The sequence below is a fragment of the Tasmannia lanceolata genome, unplaced genomic scaffold (genome assembly GCF_043159265.1).
Source record: "Tasmannia lanceolata isolate RefF3 unplaced genomic scaffold, GAP_Taslan_0.1 ptg000004l, whole genome shotgun sequence".
NCBI lineage: Eukaryota > Viridiplantae > Streptophyta > Magnoliopsida > Canellales > Winteraceae > Tasmannia > Tasmannia lanceolata.
In genome coordinates this window covers 3,192,505-3,208,208 of record NW_027518681.1, presented here as the reverse complement: position 1 = coordinate 3,208,208, position 15,704 = coordinate 3,192,505, and the positions used below count along the sequence as shown (strand labels likewise).

The 15,704-nt window shown below is 37.3% G+C and overlaps 1 protein-coding gene across 1 annotated transcript in view; it reads left to right on the top strand.

Annotated features, from left to right (window-relative positions):
* The first annotated feature begins 260 nt into the window (after window positions 1-260).
* The window catches only part of LOC143876050 (casein kinase II subunit alpha-2), a 39,894-nt gene continuing 24,450 nt past the window's right edge, over window positions 261-15,704 (top strand). The window contains exons 1-3 of the mRNA XM_077377655.1: window positions 261-674; window positions 5,622-5,751; window positions 11,077-11,271. Of these exons, the coding sequence (XP_077233770.1) occupies window positions 589-674; window positions 5,622-5,751; window positions 11,077-11,271 (411 nt within the window). The 5' untranslated portion in view covers window positions 261-588. The remainder of the gene's footprint in view (window positions 675-5,621; window positions 5,752-11,076; window positions 11,272-15,704) is intronic.

The window sequence follows — 15,704 nt, the reverse complement described above, 5'->3', positions numbered from 1 at the left end:
GCAATTTTCTCTTCTTCATTTTGAGGGGATTTGCTAGGTCCTCTAGTAGAAAGGCATTTCATAGCTGGTTATTGCATGAGAGCAGTCCGTGCTCTATAGCTTCTCAGCAGATTTTGTCTTATTCATTTAATTCAACTCATGTGGCTGTTGCCATTGCGAAATGCCTTTATACGAAAGTCCCTAGCAAATCCCTTATACATGGCCTCACACCAAATAAAATCTCCCAAAGCCTAACCACACAACAACAAACCCCCCCTTTTCTCCCTAGCAAATCCCTTGTTTTGCCGAATCCTCGTGATACAAAACAAGAGACCCCACTCCACGCCACCCCACCCAGTCCTCGTGATACAAAACTAGGGAAAAGGTAAGACGCAGGGGAATGAGTATATCACCCGGCTTCCCCTTTGTTGCTACTTATCAGAAATAGCGTCCAACCCTTTCTTCCTCCTCCATTTTCTCCTCATCTCCCTCCTCGTAGCCTTAATAACCCCAGTGGGCCACCACCCTAATCTCGGATCTTCCTCCTTTCTCGTCCGTCAAAACACCACCGTCGATTTCCGAATCCAGAAATCTCGTATCAACAGAAACATGTCCAAGGCTCGAGTCTACGCCGATGTCAATGTTCATCGACCTAAGGATTATTGGGATTATGAATCTCTCACCGTTCAATGGGGGTAATTATACATCTAACCCTAACCCTAACTTTCTTTCGTTTTTTTTTTTTTTTCTATTTTTTTGCTCTAATCGTGATATGGGTTTTTTTAAATTAAATTCAGTTATGATGAGAATAATTAATTAAATTCAGTTATGATGAGAATAATCAATGGGGGTAATTATACATCTAACCCTAACCCTAACCCTATCTTTTTTTTTTCCCGTCTTTTTTCTATTTTTTTGCTCTCATGGTGATATGGGTTTTTTAAATTAAATTCAGTTATGATGAGAATAATTATATTAGGGACTGTGAGCTTGATTAGAATTTCTTTCTGAAGAGATTGGATTTGTGGGTTTTGGGTTGGTAATGAGAAAACTGAGTAACTGATCGGAACGATTTTAGGATTGAATGAGACGTTTTTGATGCCATCAAATTGTTACTTCATTCGTAATCTTTGTGACAATTTATTTATAATTGATTTGAGGTGAAATTATTATTGAAAGAAGTTTATCTTTATATAAAAGTGGGGTTTCCGAGCAACTGACAAGGAAGTAGCTCTTGAATGAAGAAGGAAGATGCTGGATGCCCAACAGGGAATGAAGGAAAAAGATGGTGTTTCTTTTGCTATTTGTACTACAACTAGTGAAGAAGTGAGGTGGATTGGGCCACAGGCTGACCATGAATTAGGTACACTAGTTACATGCTTGATGTTGTTTCTTTTGTATGAACCTCTGACCTGATCATGTCCATGATCTGAACTTTACTAGCCACATTGAAAACCTTTGATACCATCTTTGTCTAGTATTTCTCTTTCAAAATTCTGCCTGCAGTGGACCTCCTTGTTGCTATCATTAGTCTTTAGCTTTATGTTGTAGGACGACCAATTATATGTAATTTTCAATTATAAATCAGTTCTAAAGAGAGGGGGTGTAGGTAATCGAGTAGTGAACTGATTGGATTTGTTGGCTTAGGGTAGTGGATAGAAACAGGTTACATATAGGATCTGGGTAAAGGAAATAGGTTATTATAGGCTTCAGGGATCTGAAATTCTAGGTTAAAGAGGACTATTGTAGCAATGTAGATACTCGCAGGTTGTAGGCGAATAGTGCAGGTTTTAAAGAATTGCAGCAGGTTGTATAGGACTGTTATGGGATGTGGATGGATAGGAAATTGCAGTGGTGGATGGAACGGGGATTAAGGAATGCTATAGGTAAATATAGAAGGGGTTTAAGGGGTTTTAGAGGACTGTTTTGGACTGACTGCATGGTATAAGTCGAACGGTCCAAGGGAAAAAACCGCAGGTGTCAATTGGCTGAGGAATTATGACTTTTGATGGGATGACTGGTTCAGTTAAGGGTATAATTCTGTAACAAATTTAATAGAAGGTTTTGGACAGGTTCCAGATAGGTTTTTGACAGGTTTCTTAGGTCTGTAATTAGGTTAGGTAGGCTAAAGAAAAGGGGAATGTGAGGACTGTTTGTTGTAGGCTGCAAAGAATGGTGGGGTTGATGGACTGCAGGTTGCATATTTAAGAATTCTAGGTCTGATCGTGGATTTGGAGGGGAACTAGGGTAGGTCTGGGTATAGTAGGGTTGTCAGCAGTATTATGGTAGGGTTTAAAGCTGTTGCAGGGCTCAAAGCCAGGGAATGTGTTCGGTGCTGTTATATTGGCGAGAACTGGTCGTGGGTGAAGAGGAAAGGGGTTTTTGGGGCTAAAGGTTGTGCTATGGTCGAAAGATGTATTGATGCTGGTCGATGGATGTCAGTTGTTGATCGATGGTCGATAGAAGATGGTAAAGGTTTGAAAGGATGGCTGATGGGCTGCTGAGATTAAAAGGTTCGGCAAGGCTTTCATGGGATATGTTTTGGGTTTCATGTTTGAAGGTTTAAAGGATGATGAGGGCTGGCTAATGTGGTCGATGGTGATAGGTAAGGGAATGCAGACAGAAGGCTAAGATCCTAGGATTGAAACCAGAAAGTCCAAGAAAATAATAAGCACAAGATTAGAAAACTCACAAGGAGGATCTCTTGAGCAATTGAAAGTAACCAAGGTAGGAGTAATTCAATTCATTCAAGTGCACATTGCAAAAGGGCCAGTGGCCTTGCATTTATAGACAAACCCCACCAAAATCTTAAGGGTTTATTCCTACTTCTATTTAAGTAAAGACTCTTAATTCTATTTGATTAGCATTCTACCCTGCCAATAGTCTTATGACATATTTCACTTGACTTATTCAACATTCTAAAAATAGCTTCTAATCCTAAACACTTAAGCAAGTTCCAATACGAACATGTCGTGTGGGAAAGACTAAGTCAAATTTGATAACTATGTCCTCCACCTTCGTCCTCATGCCATAATTGGGCTGGATCTTAGGAGCTTGAGTCTTTGCGCTTTCTCTGGTAAGTCTTGAGAGCATTCTGATTCCTGTCATCTCTCCCCAGTTGAAGAGAGCCCGACTTCAACGAGTTGAAAGCATGGTACTTATCATATAGGCCGGAGTTGAGATGCTGAAATTTTTCGATAGTAATACTGGTACAATCAGTTAACAGACGACCTTTCCATTTGACTAGGAATTTCTGATAACCGCCAACTTTGTTCATGAAGGACATCTTCAATCACTTCCTAGATATTGGGAAGAAAAGCTAGCCATATAGCAGCTAGTGCAACTGGATCGTCGACTTAGTGGTCCTGGTAGGCAGTGAAATCATCCACGTTTAAAATTGGACAGATCTCCACGCTGTTGGGAGTTCCAATATATAAGTGTTAAAACTTATCCTTGTCACAATCTTTTATCGTCCCACACTTCTTGAATTGAGCTTCATTTAGGTGCACACAACGGCGATATAAATCTAACCTTGTTTTGTAAACTTCGTTGCTAAGTTTGATTTGCTTATGCACCTAATCTGTAACTAACACATATGCCGAGTGAATCCTTCCGCTTCAACACTGGTTCTCGTCTCTGGTGTAAAGGCAGAAGAACAATTGGTTGCCGTGGTAGATCCCCGTGACTACCTGAAGATCTATTGATGGAGCTGTTATAAGCGAATTCGACGAGAGGCAAAATCTGATCCCATCTCGTAACACGATCATTGGTTAAACATCGAAGTAAAACACCGAAACCTCGATTAACTACTTTTGTTAGGCCATTGCTTTGTGGATAAGAAGCATGCGAGAATTGAATCTTTATGTTGAGTTACCAAAAAGTGTGTCATAAACTCATAAATAGCTTGTGAACTTCATGTCTCGATTAGACAATTTCCTCTCTGCTAAATCACGAAGTCGTACAATCTCTTTGGTGAAAAGTTTAGCAATATGCGTTGCGTCTCGGCGGTTTTGCTTCAAGAAATGAAGTGAGCTGTCTTTGAGAAACATTCCACCACAAAAAAAAAAGAAAAAAAAAGAAAAAAAAAAAGATATTTGAGTCATGCCCTCTAATAGTCTTTGGAAAGCCAAGGACAAAATCCATGCTAAAGTCTTGCCATGTTTCATGTGGAACCGGTAGTGGAGTGTAAAACCGGTATTATGCTTCCGTCCCTTTGCCAATTTACATGTACTAAAGCGCTGAATTTGTCTTGCTACATCATTCTTATGGCCGGGCTAAAAGAATCTATCTTCGATCACCGCAATGGTCTTATCACAACCGAAATGGTGCGATGGTCTTATCAGAACCAAAATGCCCTGCAATGCCGCTTGAGTGCAATTCCCACACAACTTGGTTTATGAGTGATGTGTCAGGAAGACAAAGGCGAGTATCTCAGAAGAGGTACCCGTCATACAGTGTATAGTCCGTGGCACCATCTTTTTGTCCAGCTACAAGGTCGTCATAGATGGTGCCGAAATCCTTGCATGTTGAATAATGCTTCTTTAATTGGTCGAAACCAACAACATGGATATCCCTAGAGTGCAAGATGTATGCTTCAAACTTCAAGCTGAGTTGCATACATCTTCTTTTTTTTTTTGAAAGTATTAAAAAAAAAAAAAAAAAGATGTATGCAACTCAGCTTGAAGCGTTTGTCGCCTTGTTCTCGACTCCCGCACGATGTTTGATGAGGAAAGTGTATTTTTGTAAGAATTTCATCCACTTACGGTGTCTGTGGCTGAGCTTCTTTTGGGAACAGGGTGCGTGACGATCTGAAATAAGTACAAACTCCTTAAATATTAAGTAATGCTGCCAATGTCGTAGAGTTTGAATTGCGATGTGCAACTCATTGTCATATGTATAAAACTTCTTGGCCTTGTTCATCTTCTCTTTATGGCAAGTGATGGTGTGACATTCTTGCATGAGAACGACTTTGAGCTAGATATGAAAAACTGAGGTTCGGTTTTTATAGCAGAGAGAGCTGTAAGTTGCAGCTCAAGCAGGTTTTTGAAGGGAAGTCACTGAATTCTGTAGTATGGATTTATTCTTGAATGATATTAGATCTGGAGTGTTAACCAGATCAAGAATTGATTATCTGATCTGAGTTGGACTTGCACCTCACAATGTTGTCAGTTCAGATCTAAAATTGATAGGTGCTGCCTCTTATATTCTATCAGATCGAATTTGACAGATGGAAACAACTAGAAAAGAACAGGATTAACTGAGATTATGACATATCTAATTGTTCTAATAGACGAACTTTGAATTATTTGAGCAAAACTTGCTCTTGTTAGGAAGAACACAACTATAGTTCCTAAAATTCAGCAAAGAAATTCAAATGGTGCGGGATAACGTTAGTGAGTATCTGGGCATATGCAAAAAAAAAAAATCTCCCAACAATTAAGTAGCGCTCCAAGAAAAGGGCTTTTGCCAAAATGATTAACTCAAACTTACCAATTTAATGTGATTTGAAAATATGTATGTTACTTCTTTGTAAAAAAATGTTGTTCATGAAGGGATGAAACTAATTAAACATTTGATTTCTCCGGTTACAGTAATGATAACTCAGTCGCATGCTTCTTACAATTTTGTTCTCTTGTAATCAGTGATCAGGATGATTACGAGGTCGTTCGCAAAGTTGGAAGGGGAAAATACAGTGAGGTCTTTGAAGGCATAAACACTGCCGGCAATGAACGGTGCATCATCAAGATCCTCAAGCCTGTTAAGAAAAAGAAGGTACACATTATCATTATTACTGGGACCCATTTCTGTATCTGCTTTTGGTGCATGTTAGTCTTTGTAGCCTTGGTTAGCTAGAATTGACCAGATCTGGTTTACAATGAATCAAAGTAATCAGCTTTCTAGGGATGAGAGGCATTTATTCATTTCAATATATAGTGCTGAGAACAATTTATTCCTATATCTTTGGCTATTCTTTGTTAAATTTATAAGTTTCCCCCCAATGTGTGTGTTGTTCTTGGACATTATTTTTTATCTTTCACAGGAACACATGCTTGTAATCCCCCCCCTTCTCTCTCTCTCTCTCTCTCTGACCGTAGGCTCGTCAGTGCTTCATATTTTGTTGATGCAGGAGACAGCCAACCGATCATCCTTACCTAGGTTTAAGAATAGTTCGTAGAACAATTCTTGCAGCTCCTTATTGGAGAGCTCTCTGTGTTGGTAAGTCCGATTGCTGCGGAGTTGCAATAGTGGAACCAATGCACTGATACCAATTGACATATTAAATGAGGTTAAACATGGGTATTAATTCTGGGTTAGGTTGGGGTTGGTGGGGTACCAAGGACTGGTATTCCGGGCTAGGACAGCGGCTGTTACAGGTTGTTAAAGTGGACTTACATCCCTATACCTTGTAACATCGATGGGAAATAATTATTGAGGGGTTTGGGATAAAGGTTTATGGTGTTCGATTGGTTGTGGACAAGGTATAGGGACTTGTATTATTTTGTGGCTGAACGTTCTAAGGAAGTAGACTGTTAAGGCACAGTTTAACTGCGCGGGTTTAAACAAGCTGCTAGGCTTGAAAAGAAAGGGTTTGAGCAGAGTTTAGGATCTGTAATTTAAATAGGCAATCGTTCCTGAAGATTGTTGGATCTGTAATGATTTAAAGTGATGGAGAAAATTGATTTTGGGCTATGGTTAATGATATAAGGGCTGTATGTGAATATTTCCAAGCTAACAGTTTCGAAAAGTAAAGAATTTGGGGTCTGATCCAGGATCAAAATTGATCACAGCCCAAATCTGATCTGGTTAGAGTATTGTAGGCCTTAGGTTGGGCTTAAGGTTGATGCAAGGGTGAACGGTAGCAGTAGATGTATTGGAATTTATAGGGAAATAGGTCTCCTAAAGGGATCTTATGGAATGTTGAGTGAAGAGGTTTATGTTCTTGAACAATTTGTGGGTATGGAATTTATGTTTCAATGGCGAGGAAGTGGGGACAAGGTGATTAGGTGCAAGGTTCTGGAGATCGGAATCGAATCGTAAATCGTAAGAGGGTTCGAATCGTAAATCGGATCATAAATCGTAAGATTTTTTAAGATTTATATATAAAAATGAGAAAAAAATATTAAAAAATATAAAAAGGTCCAAAATAAGAATAAAATGAGTAATTATCTATTCTTCATTTAAAATCATTAAATTAAATATAGCATTCTTTGATTAGTAAACCAAAGCACAAACTATATTCATCATACAATAGATCACTAAACAAAGCACAAAATATATTCATCATACAATAAATCATTATATAATTTATCACTACTATAAACAAAGCACGTACTCAATTCTATAATCATCATAATTATTCATCAGTCGACAGCATTAAACAAAGTATGTTGAAATGATTTCGGTATGGAAATCAGAAACAACTTTCAAAATCTAAAAAGAAAAAAAGGCTTAAGTCATTGAAATCACAATTAGTTATCAAAGAACAAAACAAACAGAACCTGAATCCTTGAAAACAACAATCACAATTAGTTATCAAAGAACAAAACAAACAGAACCTGAATCCTTGAAAACAACAACGGTTTTCCTTCTTCAAAAGTGTCGTGTCTTAATGAGCTAATTTCATATGAACAGTGGTTTTCCTTCCACTCCTCCTTCTGTTCTTCCGCCTAGAAGAACAAAACGGTGTAGAAACCCGAGCAGATGCAACAAAAATCACGATAAAGTGCAGGGTAAAACACGATTTATGGAATTTAGGGTTTTCTTTACTTGTTTTTATGTTATAAGTTGGAGCGGGGGGTTTATATATGATTTATTTATAATCGTAAAGGGCCCACTACTGAAAAATAAGTGAACAATCGTGAAAATCGCAAAAGAATTGTAAAAATCATTTGAATTGTGTGTTTTTTTATAGAAAGCGATTCCTTCTTCTGATTTGAATCGCACGATTCAAATAATAAATCGTACGATTTTAACAACAATGATTTGCTCATTGGAGATCTGCTCGTTTGGAGATTTGCTCGTTTCTGGTTCCCCCTTGGAGATTTGCTTATTTCTTTGACGAGATCAAAGATAGATCCGAAGGTTCCTCACTCACATTCTTGCATGTGAGAAGATCTACAAATAGGATTGCTGGCAAACTTGCTAGAGATGATGTACATAAGCAAGATCTAGAGTTGTTTAATTTCTTACCCCCTTGATAGGGCACTATGGTTGTTTTTTGTGCTTTTTGTTTTTCTCTTTTTATTGATCTTTTTGTACCTGCAGGGTGGATTTTCTCAGTTTTTCTTTTTATCAATGATATTTGTTACCATTCAAGAAAAAAAACAACAATAATGATTTGGTGCTATGAGTAAAGGTTAAGGGCTGTGGTCACTGGAAATGTTTAAGGAAAAATTGGTCAATGGGTTTGCAGGCAGAAGGGTGGCAGTTGGCCAAAGGTTGCAAGTCGTGAGAATAAAGGAGAAAAGAAAAGAAAGGGGGTGAAGAGAAGAGAGAAGACTGTAATAGAAAGCAAGAGTGGTAACCTAGATCTCCTCAGAGTCGTGTTCTGAATCGTGACACCCCCCACCATAAGACGTTCTTTCAAAAGAAGTCCGTCATATAATTTTGCATTTTCTATATGTTTACATAACTTAAACATAAATTATCAATCTCAGCAAACATAAGATTGACAATTTAGTGAGGGTCACGGCCATTTCATCTACTGTATGATGTTGGACCCTTAATTTACATCTACTTGGAGAATGCCATGCCTGAAGAGCTGGTCTCTAGTGTCTTTAGTTCACTCTTTGAACATAGAAAAATGCTCTATTCCACTGGAACCTCTAATTCCTTTTAGATTCATCTGTTAAAGTGGGTTGTTTTGCACATCCCATAACCTCCTTGTTGTCAAAATTTCTTGATGACCGTGCTTTTTTTTTTTTTTTTTTTTGTGTACTGTTTAAACTTAAGCTTAACAAATAGCCATTGAAAGATTCAATTTTAATCTGAAGAGACGGACAATGTTCATGCAATCTCTCCATGTTTCCCTGGTTGATGTTCAGAACTCACCTCAAGATGCAAGGAGCATCCCCTTCCTGTTTGCTTCATCTGTTAAGATTTGTTGATGAGCTTCTACAATTACGCTTGCAAATATCCTGCTATATTGCTTTCACAAGACCACCTCTTGGCTGCCTTATTGGTAAAAAAGGTCGTCTTTAGACCTTTAGATTGTAGTTTCGGGGATTGGTACCAAAAAAATCTCTTCTCAACCTTGAAATATTTTCCTGTGAATGTCTGGTAGGATCCAAATCATTTGCTTGGGCTGATGAAACGGATGGATAATGTATGTAGCTTTTGACTTGGATACGAGCTGACGTTCTGTTCTACCTAATACAATTTAGAGTGGCCTTTCTGATTGTGTTTGTCTTTTTCCTATTTTTCTACAAGGGCCACAGTTTCTTAATGGTCTTAACTAACATGGAGGCAAATGGCTTTGATTCTCGAATATTTTCAGTTTACTAACCATGGTTAGTGTCCTAAATGTAAAGCACGAACATGGCTGCATCCAGCGGGGCATAGGACACCATCAAGCTTTGTTGATATCAAATTTTCTTTTTGTCCTTGGGGTATTTGGAAGTGTACAGTCATACAATCTCTGATGCCCTCACCAAGAGTCCTCTCAAGCTGATGAGTACCCTTTGTACTAAGATATCTGAACAAACTATTACCTTTTGCTGCTTTGATGAGATTGGGATTTCCACTTTGCTAGACTAGTTGGACCCCAATTTGTCACTCTTACAAGTGGTCCTGGTATCATTCCAAAAAAAACAAAAACAAGCGATCCTTCTTTTTTTTTTTGAATGGTAATAGATTTCATTGAACAGGGGAAGACCAAGAGAGTCCTCCCAAAGGATAAAAAGAGAGCACTAAGATAACATTTAAAGAAATACGTACAACCCAACATCTCCATCAAGGGGGCAAAAAATCTAATGTACTCCATCCATGGCAAGTTTGTCAGCAATCCCATTAGCAGTTCTCACATGCTAGAAGTAATTGAGGATCCTGTCATTCAGTCCTTAATCTCATCAAAGTACCGAGCGAATCTCCAAGGAGGAACCAAAGAACCTTTAAGCCACCTTATAGCATTAAGCGAGTCTCCTTCTACAATAACTTGGGACAAACTATCTTTCTCGAACAGCATTAGGCCTTTGTGGGCCACTCTACCTTCAGCTTCGCTAGCATCTGATGACCCAATAGGACCCGAAAAGGCCCAAATAACCTCTTCGAAGGGGTCCCTAAGAACACCCCCTATACTCGCAAGGCTTACCAAAACTCGAACCATCAAAGTTTAGCTTCGACAACCCAACGGGGGGAGGTTCCCAATGACGATTGTCCACACTATTACATACCACTCTCCACCCCTCCCATAGCTCAAAAGCCAAGTCAAAGCGGAATAGAGGGAGAGACTTGGCCTAAGCAATTGTTAATGCTATTAGCTCAAAAAACAAGTGGTCCTGGTATTTGGTTTTCTCATATTCATCCGCTTTGACCTGAGTTTTAAACGGCTGAGGTAACCCGTGTCTGGCAGGCTTGGAGTAATCATTCATGATTGTTTAGTGTTCCTTGCTCATGTTTAGGCCTCTTGGCAGTTTTTTTTTTTTTTTAGTGTGCTCTACTTACAGAGATTTCAAAGCCAAAGTTTCCACTTCATTGAGTTCATTCCCTGGGCAACATTCTGCAGTCCTAACTCCTAAGAGATTCCAGATTTTGCCAATGTCATGGAGGGCTGTATCTGTTCAGAAAATGAGCGTGAATTAGAAAATGAGCTGTTGTCACTTATAAACCGTTACATGGTGAGTGAGCCTATTAGATGCGTTTTTCATATGTAACATAGGGATTTTTGTGACACAGTTATCACTTGGTTTACCTGAGAAGCAATACTGATTTTGCTTTGTTTCTGATATTTCTTCTCAAAATATTTTTTATTTTTGCTCTCTATGGTTCAAATATTATTAAAATTTTAGTCCTTTCAATCTTCACCATCTTATCTGTTTTTGAGGTTTTTTGGCAGCTTATTGCAGAGATGTATAATATTGTTGTTGGTTGCCTGTGCAGATAAAGAGGGAGATAAAAATTCTTCAAAACCTTTGTGGAGGCCCAAATATTGTGAAGTTGCTTGATATTGTCAGAGATCAGCACTCAAAAACTCCAAGTCTGATTTTTGAATACGTGAACAGTACAGATTTTAAAATTTTATACCCCACGCTGACGGATTATGACATACGCTACTACATCTATGAACTTCTCAAGGTCTTTTCTTGAACTGCTCTGTTTCAGATTTTTTTTGGTAATTGTTTTTTTATTGTTTCATTTGGAGAACTATAATCTATATCTGAAGGCCATGCAGATATACCTATCATTTTTTCTTTAAGTGTGTGTATTATTTATCAAGAAGAGGAAAACATTATATAATTGGAATGTGATAGAGTACAAAAGAATTCTAAAGGGAACTAGGAGGGATGAGAGATATTCTTCTTTGGAAGATGGAATTTGAACTCATCACTTGCAAATTTTTTCACATTGGTATTTGCTTCTGATGCCTTAAAGAATACATTAGGGATTCGACACTTATGTGGTGGTGTCGAATGATTGATTATGAAAATTGTAGTTTCCACTTAAAAAGTCTTTCCATTATTCAGCAAATGTTTCACATTCTCTGAATTGCTTTCAATGCCTTACTTACAAAGGGAATGTAGGGAGGAAATCAATTTAGGTCCAGTTGATTCCGTCTTTGCTGTAGGCAGTGAATAGTAATTGTACTCCATCAAAATGTTTAGCATAGATCAACTCCTTTGGGGCGGAATCTAACTTATTGAAATTTATACCAGCCTTACCACGAGGGCAAAGCATGGCTTATGAAATGACACTAGGTCTATCTTTTCTTTCTCATTGTTTGAAGGAAAGTAGGCACTGGAATTTAAGGACTGATGTGTTAGAGTTTGCCCTCGCTTGAAAGAAGAAACAGATTTGTTTTTGAAAATAAAGACCATTCCTTGTTTCTCATGGAAGTCATCCTGCATACTGAAAATAATGGATCTAATTCTCTTAAAACTACAACTAGGGAATGAAGTGATCCACTATCATTATCTGAAGATCCATGAACGCCCTGCACTTGAAGAAATATTTACTTATGTCACGGATGAGAGGAAAGTAATATTGGTAGTTGTATTTTATCTGGGTCTTGATATTGATTGATGCAGATCTCATTAGTTGTCTCAATAACGAGATATAAAGCACGATAATCTTCTGGGTAGCATCTCATTTCAAAATAATAATAATAATAATAACAAACTTCCATATTGTTTTGAAATTTTACGATTGAATCTTGCGATTGGATCTCAAATCGTACGATTCATATGATTTATCCTAATTAAGTTTTCTATAAAAGAAATTCCGACTCTCTTTAGAAAGACCACATTTCCCTTTTACATTAGAAGAAGCTTTCGAAAACCCTCTCGTGAGAAGAAGACAGAGGACGAGGAGGGGTAGTTCTAACGAATCGAACCAGTTTGAACCAATTAAGCACAATGCATGCGCTTCAGGGCATTTACTTAGATCGATGAGGGAGGCAATTATAATGAGGACAACATTAACAACTTACTAATTTTTTATAATTGATATTTGTCATTTGATGTTTGAGACTTAAAGAATTGATATGATCTTATGTCTTCTATTATTTTTATGATTATTATCCAATATTCATAGGTTTCAATGGGAAACAGATTATTAGTATGTGACAAGTTTGTTAAAAACAACTCTTATAATGATTTTTTTTAATTAACTCATAATGATATTGAATAACTAATCATGGTAGTTTCTATTGAAATTAATGTATTTCGACAAAAGATATTGAATAACTAATCATTAGTCATTTAATTATTTTCTAATTTGTTTATAATTTTTTATATGTGTATATATACATGTGTGTGTATATGTATATATCTGAATGAATCCTGCGATTTATGATACCCCAGTATGATTCGACCACATTTATTATCACCCATATGTTTTTTTGATGTATTCTGAGTAGTTTTTGCTTCAAATAGTGTACATGATGTTACTGTATTTTAGTTTCTCTTGATGTAATTGGACAAATGTGTACTTTTAAAAAAAAATGTGAACTCCCTTCTTTGTTGTCTAGTAAAATTAAATTTATTTAAACCAGAAAAAATTACAATGAAGCCCCTAAGGAGTAGGTTAAATTAAGCTTAAAGAGGGCAATGAATATAAGAGAGATGGCGGTTTTGTTTTTCCACAGAAAACGCGTCTACCCAGGGAAGGTGGGGTCCTACACATATAGCCTAGGAACTTTCTCTCTCCGTTTCCGATATGGGACTATTACAATCCACCCCCCTCCTCAAAGGGCCCAGCGTCCTCGCTGGCACACCGTACTAGAGGAGGTACGACTCTGATACCCTGTAACGACCCAATCCACATCGAGTCAGTACGGACAAGGAAGGCAAATAAAAACCACAAGAATTTTTTTTAAACCATACATACTTGACAAGAGATTCATCATGATAAACTAAACTAAATGTTCTCATTCATTAAAATAAAATCCATGACATTAATCAATTCTAAATTAATATCATGTCTAGGAATAAAATAAAATTTCAACATATCAACTACTATTCAAATATTGTTCAAAATTTGTAAATAAATCAAATAAACTAAATATCTAGCTACTGGATATTATATAAAATCTCAATTTTACGAACACGCTCTAAAATTCCGTGATGTTGAACTATGTTTGTTCGTTTGGAAAAGCTCCTTCCTCGTTTTCCTCGATCCCTGTGAAGGAAAACGTAGTCAGCTTTTGCTGTGCAAAATCATCTAGTGGCTCGCATAGTAAGTCCACTAACAATAACGTCGCAGTATTAAAGTTTTCTTATGATTTCAAGCATTGAACAATAATATCTGAAGAATAAATCTGAATAAGAAACCTGTTAAACAACTAAAATAATAATATATAGAACAGTAAGAAAAGATGCATGTGCATGAAAAGTAAAAGATGCAATCGCACATGCTCAACTACCCCGGGACCATATGACATTGCCCAATACTTACCTTATTTCAATTCAATCTCGTAATATATACTGACCATTGGTTCCCGACCATCAAGGACCCTTCACCCACTTGTGGGTGTGCTCCTCTTTAGGATTTCCTTTGGGTCACCTCATAAGGGCCCACCCGTGATGCATCGCCAGCCCGAGGTCGTACGCTCTCAGTCGGGGTGGCTTTTGTTGTTATGCCCAAGTTCTTCTTTTTTGGCCTCCATATACGTACATCTTTCCCTCTTTACAATGAGGAGTTTTTCCCTATCTTGCACATGCATGGGTAGCTTTTAACAAGTTTCATTTATTTTCAACAATTTCAAATACGAGCATGATATCAACTTCAGCAATATAAGCAATATAATATCATATGTAAGAGGAAAATAAAATAAAATAAAATAAAATAAAATAAAATAAAAACATAATTATAACTACGATTTCATTCTTGAAAAATATTAATATGAAAGTCACCTTCACTTGCTTTATAGTTTGACTATAGGACGATCTGAAGCCTCTATGAATAATCAGAAAGATACCCTGCATCAATTACATTTCATTGGTGTTAAAATTTTCATTCTACTACCCGGTTGGTCTTTTTTAAGTTAATTACATCTTACTAGGGTGTTAGAATTTTTCAGCTTATTTATACTATGTGCACTCTATTGATTTAAAGAATTCATCATAGTTCTATTTGATAACGGCACTAACTTCTCCTGTCTTTTGTTTCAACTTGCAAAAATCCTTATTTTTGAGAACTGTTAATCACCCCTTTAGCAGCCCCTAGAATAGAATAAGATTACAATCATGAGTTAGTGCAAATATCAAATAGAACTATGATGAATTCTTTAAATCAATAGAGTGCGCACAACATAAATAAGCTGAAAAATTCTAACATCCTAGTAAGATGTAATTAACTTAAAAGGACCAACCTGGTAGTAGAAAGAAAATTTTAACACCAATGAAATGTAATTGATGTAGGGCATCCTTATGATTATTCATAGAGACCTTGGATCATCCTACACTCAAACTATAAGGCAAGTGATAGTGACTTTCATATTATTAGTTTCCAAGAATGAAATCTTAGTTATAATTATGTATTTTTTTATGATTCTTGTTGCCTCTTACATATGATATTACATTGCTGAAGTTGATATAATGAACGTATTTGAAATTGTTGAAAATAAATGGAACTTGTTAAAAGCTAACCATGCAGGTGCAAGGGAGGCAAAAAGCCCTCATTGTATAGAGAGCAAGATGTACGTATAAAAAGCATGATTGCATGCATGGTACTTTTGGAAGGGAGGCCCAAAAAGGGAGACCCCCCTTGGAGCCAACCTTGGACGTAGCGCCAAAAGTCACCCCGACTGAGAGCGTACGATCTCGGGCTGGTGATGCATTACGGGTGGGGCCTTATGGGGTGACCCGAAGAAAATCCTAAAGAGGAGCACACCCACAAGTGGGTGGAGCGTCTTTGATGGTTGGGAACCAACGGCCAGTATAAAGTATTACGAGGTGGAATTAGAATAAGGAAAGTATTGGCAATGCCGTATGGTCTCGGGGTAGTTAAGCATGTGCGATTGCATCTTTTACTTTTCATTCACATGCATATTTTCTTATTATTTTAGTTGT